This window comes from Bison bison, unplaced genomic scaffold (assembly GCF_000754665.1).
Source record: "Bison bison bison isolate TAMUID 2011002044 unplaced genomic scaffold, Bison_UMD1.0 scf7180017864177, whole genome shotgun sequence".
NCBI lineage: Eukaryota > Metazoa > Chordata > Mammalia > Artiodactyla > Bovidae > Bison > Bison bison.
In genome coordinates this window covers 1,092,437-1,101,823 of record NW_011494749.1, presented here as the reverse complement: position 1 = coordinate 1,101,823, position 9,387 = coordinate 1,092,437, and the positions used below count along the sequence as shown (strand labels likewise).

At 40.7% G+C, this 9,387-nt stretch overlaps 1 protein-coding gene across 1 annotated transcript in view; it reads right to left on the bottom strand.

Moving 5' to 3' along the window:
• The window catches only part of THADA (thyroid adenoma associated), a 333,765-nt gene that overhangs the window by 81,388 nt on the left and 242,990 nt on the right, over positions 1 to 9,387 (bottom strand). Inside the window, exon 31 of the mRNA XM_010842320.1 lies at positions 3,099 to 3,193. Within this exon, the coding sequence (XP_010840622.1) occupies positions 3,099 to 3,193 (95 nt within the window). The remainder of the gene's footprint in view (positions 1 to 3,098; positions 3,194 to 9,387) is intronic.

The following is a 9,387-nucleotide window of genomic DNA, read 5'->3' as shown; positions in this document are numbered from 1 at the left end:
ATTTTTGTATATGGTGTTAGAAAGTGTTCTAGTTTCATTCTTTTACAAGTGGTTGACCAGTTTTCCCAGCACCACTTGTTAAAGAGATTGTCTTTTCTCCATTGTATATTCTTGCCTCCTTTGTCAAAGATAAGGTGTCCATAGGTGCGTGGATTTATCTCTGGGATTTCTATTTTGTTCCATTGATCTATATTTCTGTCTTTGTGCCAGTAATACACACCTACTACTTGCTTAGCTGGGGGACACAGAACCTTAGCATGATCCATTCTTTCAAGGCATTTACAATGTAAACTTGTCACAATGATACTTTGAAATCACACTGAAATCTACGCATCCAGGTAAGTGCTCACCTTGCTTGGTGTAGCTACTGCTCAAACTGCCTTTGGAAATAATTAAACACTAAGAATCGATTTGATTATTTTAAGCTCACAGTTTGTTTTTATTCTAAACTGTGCTACTTACCTTGGCCACCATTTTATTTGAGATTTATTATTCTTGCTATTTAGTTGCTAAGTCATGTCCTGTTCTTTACGACCTCATGGACTGTGGTGCACTAGGCTCCTCTGTCCATGGGGTTCTCCAGGCAAGAATACTGGAGTGGGTTGTGAGTTCTTTCTTCAGGGGATCTTCCAGAACTAGGGATCAAATCAGAGTCTTCCACCTTGGCAGGTGGATTCTTTACCACTGAACCACCAGGGAAACCCTTATCTGATACTTGATTAATTCTAAAAATCTAATTCATCCTCAAAGGAGGAAAATTTGCTATTGCTATTTGTGTGGATGTAGTACACAGATACACACATTCATATAGAAAGACACATACGTATATATTCTGTGGTTTATGAGGGCAATTCCCAAAGGACTGGAAAAAAACATCAGTGCTTGTCCAACAGGAATATATGAGCCATACATGTAAATTTTGATTTTCTAATAGTTATATTCTAAAAAGGACAGCATCACTGACTCAACGGACATGAGTTTGAGCAAACTCCGGGAGATAGTGAAGGACAGAGAAGCCTGGTGTGCTGCAGTCCACTGGGTGACAAAGAGTTGGACATGACTTAACAAGTGAACAACAACAATGAAAAGTAGAAAGAAACAGATGAAATTAACTTTAATAACACTTTTTATTTAAACTAATATATCAAAAATATTATCATTCCAATATGTAATCAATATAAACATTATTGAGAAATTAAACTTTTTTTTCATACCAAGTCTTTGAAATTCAGTGTGTATTTTATTCTTATAGAATAGTTCAACTTGGATCCACCACATGTCAACAGTTCAAGAGCCACATGTGGCTAGTGACTGCCAGACTAGAGAGGGCAGGATGGAATATTTAGAGCTATGGCTGTCATACAAAAAAAAAAAAAAAAAGTAAAAGTGACCTATCCCCTACACATCTTACTCTGCAAAGTAATGACTCTAAGAGGTATAATACACTGATGCAAGTGAAATGCTGTTGAGTGACAACAGCTTGTGAGCACCCTTAACTGGGTATAAACACTAAATAATGCCAGAGTTTGTGGAAAGGATGATTTCAAAAGGCCAAAGTCATCTTCATGATTCATTAGTAAAGGACAGGCAATCGGAGAAGAGAGAAGGGTATTTTACAATATTTAAGGGTAAACCCTTTCAGACAAAAAATAATGGTACTAACACACCAGGAAAAACTTAGTTCAACAAATGAAAGATGAGAGTCGATCACACAACTATGATACGAACCCAGGGAGTGGACTTGTAAGTAGTGAGCAACTCTTTCATGAAAGAGGCTCTTTAAAACATTAAGCAGAGAAGTACTACTAAGCTACATGAAATTTGGAACTGAGATACAAAAATGGTAGAAACTATTTTTTGGTACTAAAAGTGGTACAAATGATTTACATGGTAACGTCTGATTCATAATCTCTTTATACTCTCTGGACCTCAGTTAACTCAAGTGTAAAATAAAGTGGATACGACCCTCAGGTCCCTTACAGCTAGAGTGACCTGTGATTTATTGTGCAAACCTGGACACTTTCAAGAGTAAAAGGGGCACTATTAATAATTATGCTGGGATAAGAGGTATAAACTAGAACCGTTTCACGGCCATAAAACTATATGATCCTCTTCTACCAAACGGATGCAACAGCTACTCCTATGCAGGGATGTGGAGCTGATCAAAGTCCAGGCGTGTTCTTATTACCTTTGCGTGGCCACAGAGGCCTTGTGGGCTAATATACACTGATCTGAGTGAGGCAGCTTCGCCTCTCCCCCCAGAGCATTTTAAATTGGTTTGAATTTGGGAACAGGATTCCATATGGACAGAGCTGGACTCTGACAGCCTGAATATATTTACTGAAGACAACAAATCATTGACAGACTAAATGTAACAGAGGAAAGGCCTGGCCTGCTTGTACTCAGAATCTGACTTTGTAATTGTAGCCTCCTTTAGACAGGCCTAATCAATTAGAAGAGGCTGATTTTAACCAGTTGCAGGCTCATTACCCTGCATTCCAGTTTGTGTTGATGAAAATCAGTTTCAGTCTGTGGCCTGGAACTCATGTACAGCACTTCCTGCAGCCTCTTATATAAACACATCAAAACATTTTTTTTTTTTTTGGAGCTGCCCCTCTCCGTTTTAAGAAAACCACTTTGTGAATCATGATGAAAATAGAACAACTGCATGTGGATCTGGGGCCCATACCAGGAAACATACGTGACACCAAGGAACATGTACAAAGTCAGAGCTTGAGGTAGTGCATGGTAGATTGGAGACTGAGTCTCAAATATCTAGGCTCCAGCAACAAATGAGTCCACTCGGTTATTGCCGCAAAATGGAACAGAATGAACTCCTGAGTTACTGAAAATGACAAGAGTCGAGTCCAGACTCTTCCCGGAATGACCAAATAGAAAACAAACTTGCAACTAAACAAGGACAAGTTTCCTTGGAAAGCTTTTATGAAGGAAGCGTATGACACTAAGTGTAATTTTGATATGTGGTTTAGTCTTGCAAAAGTAGAAGTGGGGGAGTGCGTGGGAGAGCCATTCAAAACCCCACCTACATTTCAAAGACCTGTAATCACTCCAAAATATAATATAACTGTGAATCATACCTGGCTGGTTGCCTTTTGAGAGTCTGTCAAGGCAGCAAGTCAACAGGAAGAGGATATCAATATACACAGCTCTGGTCACCAAACATGGATTTTGCCTAGAAAGGTAAAGAACAGAAAATAAATTGGTAATTTTTCTCTCTGAGGCCTGGGCCACAGAAAAGAGAAAATGGGTATTTTCTACCAGGCATATCATAAGGCTTAGAGAGTTGTGTGTGTGTGCTAAGTTGCTTCAGTTGTGTTCAACTCTCTGTGACCCTATGGACTTGTAGCCCACCATGCTCCTCTGTCCATGGGGATTCTCCAGGCAAGAATCCTGGAATGGGTTGCCATGCCCTCCTCCAGGGGATCTTCCTGACCCAGGGATTGAACCCATGTCTCTTATGTCTCCTGCACTGGCAGGCAGGTTCTTTACCACTAGCGCCACCTGGGGAGCCCCAGAGAGTTGTAACAAATGCTAAAAATGATGGACAGTCACCGATGGTGACAATGGTGAAATTTTCATTTCTCATGAAAAGAAAATGAAAATAAAATCCTAGTGCTTATGGTGGAGGTTGGGACTGTGTTTGTACAAAACAGAAAATTCTATGCTCTGGCGCCAAAGAAAATTAACTGAAAACAAACAAAAACCAATACCCCTATTCCAGTTACATGAAGACAAGAGGGAAGTAGGGAATATGACACGATATTCTATTATCTTCCTCTTAACTGGACAAATTTAGGGGAAACATCATTGGTTATGAATATCAGTGATTTAGCATTTTGGAGGAGAATTGCACTCACAAAAGATAAACTGTATTTACAGACTTAAAAAAGCAGCTGAAAAAACAAACATGAAAGTATTAACAAACACTATTGACAGACATTCCTCTCCTGATAAATGAGATTTTTTTTTTTCTTCTTTCAATAAATGGAGGTCTTTTTACTCTTTGAACCACATGCTGGAAAAAGTAAGTGGGCTTGGCTTGAGGGGGTCTAGATCAAAATGGAAGAATGAAGACTTTTTTTTTGAGAATACCACCGAATCTCCCTTACTCTGAGCCTCAGTTCATACTGCTCAAGAAAAGTGCCCAAACCTCCCGAGGGTACCAATAATTCAGTATAAACAGTAAAAGTGGCTTCCCAGGTGGCTCAGTGGGAAAGAATCCGCCTTCCAATGCAGGAGACACAAGAGACACAGGTTCGATCCCCGGGTCAGGGAGATCCCCTGGAGGAGGAAATGGCAACCCATTTCAGTATTCTTGTCTGGAAGCTTTCGTGGACAGAAGAGCCATTGGGTGGCAAAGAGTCAGATGTGACTGAGCACATGCACACAAGAGGTAAAAACAACAGGGACAGACCTGGGTTTGAACCCCGGCTTTTTGCCATCTAGTATCTCTGTGACCTGAATCAGACTTCTGACGGGCACAATGGACCCCGCAATCACCTCACTGAGAATCACTGTGAGCATGTGATTCGCGTGTTCCCTGCTCTGCTCCTCTGCCTCCAACCTAGGATGAGGGAACGACATGAGTTCCAGCTAGTATATTTCCATCTGGCTTGATCCTTTGATGTATCCTTCTCACTTCCTATAAGTTAAGTTTTACCATTTCTCTAAAGTTTATTCTCACTCTATCCTGAACTGCCCATATCCTAGGGGCATGCGATATCTGCATGAAAAGCAAACCAGATACTTTTCCATTAAAACAAAACTGTCTTGTTTCAAGATTTCCCTGTTGCTGACCTGCCTCATTTCTGTTCCCTGACTTACTTCACCTACAGTATCTGCTTGCTCCCTGACTCCGACTCTGCCATAATGACTAGTTTATATGTACACTTCACATTTGGCCTAGTTTCATGCCTATGCCCAGTTATTTTTAAAAATTAGTTTTAAAAAACAGGTAGCACATGCACATGGTATAAAAATAACTCAAACAGTACAGAAGGGTATGCAGTAAAAATGAAGTTCCTTTTCCATGCCCCCACCCTCTACCCACATGTTCTGTTCCCCTGAGGCAACCGCTATTGCTGCTTTCTAGAGCGTATCCTTCCAGGCACATTTTACAAGCATCTATCTATAGCTACCCACTTGTTTATTTTTATATAAGTAGTGGTTTACTACTTACTGAGTTCTGAGCATTACCTTTTTTTCACTAATACATTTAAGATATCATTCTATTAAAAAACACAGATTTGCCTCATTTCTGAAATGGTTGTGAACTGTTCCATTTCATGGATGTACCCGTCCCCTAATGAAATAAGTCAGACTGTTTAGGATATTTTGCTGAAAACAATGATGTAATAAAGATATATGTATATTAGTTTATGCATATGAATGGATATTCAAAAGAGAAATCCGTAGAAGCTTAAGTGCTGGATCAAGATATTCATGCATTTAAAATTTTGCTTCATTTAGATCAGATGCTCTCCAAAGAGACTGGGACTACTTATGCTTTCGCCAACAGTGTTTAAGATTCCCCTCCAGCTCCAACAATCTGACTCACACTGTGATTAAACCTTTTGACCTTTGCCAAGGTGATAAGTGGAAAAACAGTACCTCATCATTTTAAGTCATAATTATTTTATATGAAGTTGCCCATCCCTTCATAAGCTTTTCAAAAATATCTTAATTTCCTTTCCTATGAACTGTGATCAAATCTCCGATCTATTATGTTATTGGTATTTTCCTTATTGATTTGTAGGAGCTCTTTGTATATTAAGGAAATCTGTCCTTTGTCATATGTGTTGCAAATATTTTTTTGCAGTTTATCATCTGACTTTAAACTTATTTACAGTACTTTTCTGGAATTCAAAACTGTTTGGTTTAATGCAGTCAAATATATTATTTTTATCTTCTGGATTTTATGTCATGCTACCAAAGTCTAACCTTTCCTCAATATAGATTTATATATTTTTCTTTAGTACTTTTTCTTCTAGTACTTTATAGTTCCATTTATTTATTTCTTTATTTGTGGCTGTGCTGTATCTTCATTGCTGCACCTGGGGTTTCTCTAGTTGCTGTGAGTGAGCTTCTCATTGTGGTGGCTTCTCACTGCAGAGCACAGGCTCTAGGCTGCATACGCTGCAGTACTTGCAGAGGGCTGGCTCAGTAGTTGTAGAGTATGTGCTTAGTTGCCCGTGGCATGTAGAATCTTCCTGAGGCAGGGATCGAACTCAGGTCCCCTACATTGGCAGGCAGATTCTTAACCACTGAACCACCAGGGAAATCTTAGTTTCATTTTTTGTTCTTGGCAACACTCTGATCTATTTGGAATTTACTCTCCCCAAATCTTACCTTTATATTTTGTCTCTATTCAGTTTTCCTCAGGTCAGTCAAATTTGACTTGTGAAGTTGAAAAGTCCATAGTCTACAAAAATTACTTTAATAACAGTATCATTCCCTGTTCTGGCATGTCCACTGTTTAAAATGTGGGATATCTTTCCTCCTCCCAATGGAAAATCACTCAGGAGAGAAAGCAAGGAAACCTAGTGCAAAGGGTTAATGAATTATCAGACATGAAGCACAGGGCTGAATAATAAACGGCCTGCAGATAGCAGGATGAATGCCTCCTGAACATCCAGCTGCGAGCCAGGTGCTGGAAAGAGATGCACAAGAGATGATTTCTGGCCTTGGAGAGTTCTGTCTTGTTTTGGAGAAAAAAATACAGACACAACTCGGGACAGGATGTAAGGAGTTAAAGGAAAGAACATAATAGGGTGGACTAGAAACATGGACGGAGAAGGCAATGGCACCCCACTCCAGTACTCTTGCCTGGAAAATCCCATGGATGGAGGAGCCTGGTAGGCTGCAGTCCATGAGGTCGCTAAGAGTTGGATACAACTGAGCAACTTCACTTTCACTTTTCACTTTCATGCACTGGAGAAGGAAATGGCAACCCACTCCAGTGTTCTTGCCTGGAGAATTCCAGGGACAGGGGAGCCTGGTGGGCTGCCGTCTATGGGGTCGCACGCAGTCAGAAAGGACTGAAGTGACTTAGCAGCAGCAGCAGCAGAAACATGGGAGAGATGTATGAAGACCTAAGCCCAAATGTAAACAACAGGAGGAATTTAGACAGACAAAGCTGACAAGCAAGGGGATTTTGAGAGGGGGCAATAGAGGCAGGAAGAAAGGAGTCTAGCTGGTCTGGGGACCCATGGGAGATGGGATACTCTGTGCTAACTGGTGCTCCTTGGTATAAAAATGTCCTGCCTGCTCCATTTGACCTCACAGGGTCATAACTTCTCACCTGAGATGTTTTTCTGCTAATGGAGTCACATAGAACCATAAAGGGAAGTTTTTGGGAAATTGGTTTGACTTTCAAGCTCAGGGAGGAACCTAGTTTCCATGATATTTTTAGCTAAATTAATATATTTTAGAACAGTTCTAAATGAATAGAGGAAATGTTGGCTATCTTTACGTCCCCCTGCCAGGCTGAAGTGTTCTGCACCTTCTCTTGGCCTGGCACAGGCTGCCAACCTTCCTGGCAGCCTGGGACTCGGCAGGGACCACTCTGACTGCTCCCAGAACTGAGCTTCTACGCCAAGTCTGATGTAGTCAACGAGATCGTGGGAGGCTCCCTCAAATTCTGCTGCTTTCGATTCCAGGAAACAGAGAGGATCTGGGGCTACAAAGGAGTCCATCCATGGCTTCTCCTTCAAGACTGACTCAGAGAGAAATTCTGGCCCAGAGCCCACTGTGCAAGGCTCCACCCTTGAGGAGAGCCACAGCCTCACAGCATCGCTGTCTGGAATCAGAGTTGGGCTTCACTCTGAATTGGCTTCTAAGTCAGGAAAATAATTTTTTTTTCTTTTTCTCTCCCTGTTACTTGGTGTTTGTTCTGACTTGGAAATGGTACACTGTGAGTTCAGGGTGAGCCAGAGGTTTGTTCTCGGTCTGTCAAGCCACTTTGATGATGGGAATAAAATCCTGGGAAAGAGCAAGCCAGCTGGACAGGAAACCAAGCCACAGGGTTTTGGTGGGTTGGGGTTTTTTTTTCCTGCCCCCAGATGGAAAAATCCTGGCACAGGGCATGGTATAATAAAGATTGAGAGTTCAAAAAAAAACTCAGGAGTGGTCGGGGTCTAACAAATGGGCTAAAAAACAGCATAATAGAGGTTTTAGAACGAGTAACAGGAATCAGGTACTATGAGGACTGAGTACATAAATAAAGCGAAATGCAGGCCTTGTTAAATCTTTCTTCCACTCTTTTTGTCACTGGTCCCTTGACATATACCCACCCAAGAACTCGATCTCTGAACTTCATTAAACCTCCTGCCCTCTCTCCTGGAAGCTGGGGGAGGCAGAAGGCAGAGGAGAGAGAGTAAGGCTTCCCAGACATGTTTACAATGGCCCTAGTGTCTGGAGGACACCAGAAGCTCTTGGGAAGCCTGTGATAAATTATTCACTTCTTCTGTCCCTTCCGGAATCCCAGTGGCAGCAGAGATTTTTAACTGAAGCCCATTCATTCAGAAAACATTTACTAAGAGGAAACTGAGAGCCCAAAATAATGCCAGGGTATGGATATATGAAGACGAAATGAGTCAGTGGCATTCATCACTGCCCTCAAGAAACTTAGAGTCCTGAATTGTGTTTTTCAAACTGTAGGTTATGACCCATTTTGTTGGTTATGAAATAAACTAGTAGGTTTAGATGACCACCTACTAGTATTAAGAGAAAGCCTAAGAGAAAGAAAGGAAGGAACAGGAAGTGGGGATGGAGGAAGGAGGAGAGAGCTAGCTAGGGAAAGGGGGAGCAGTGAAAGATAATCACATTGCATCAAAGCAGTCAGGGTAAGCATCGCTCCCTTAAATTGTTAAATATAGGATTTCTAGAAAATTTTTGCCCAGAAAGAATTTTTAATAAATTATCTTTGATATAATTTATAAAATGCGATAACTTTGAGTAAAAATATTGACTGATTTAGTCTAATGTCCTTTTCTTTTTCAGGTAATACACCACCATCTATAATACCAAATGGTATCAGTGGGGTATTCTTGATATCCAAAATGATGGTGGATAACATTCCTGAAATTAAATCTTCTAAATCTTGAGTAAATTCCCTCTCATTGTATTTTTCTACAAACTGTTCATATCTTATGTAGACAGTAAAATTTACATTATGTAAGATTTCACAGGTATGTTTGTGTATATATCCACACAGATATATACACGGGGAACAAAGATACATACTAAGTCATCTGTAAAGTCTCTTTCTGGCTGTGAATGGCTGTCAGAAAACCTTGAAAGGCTGTGGTTTAGTGAGAGAAACACACAACCAATCATGTGGTATGATTGGTGCTCAAAGGAGGGTTG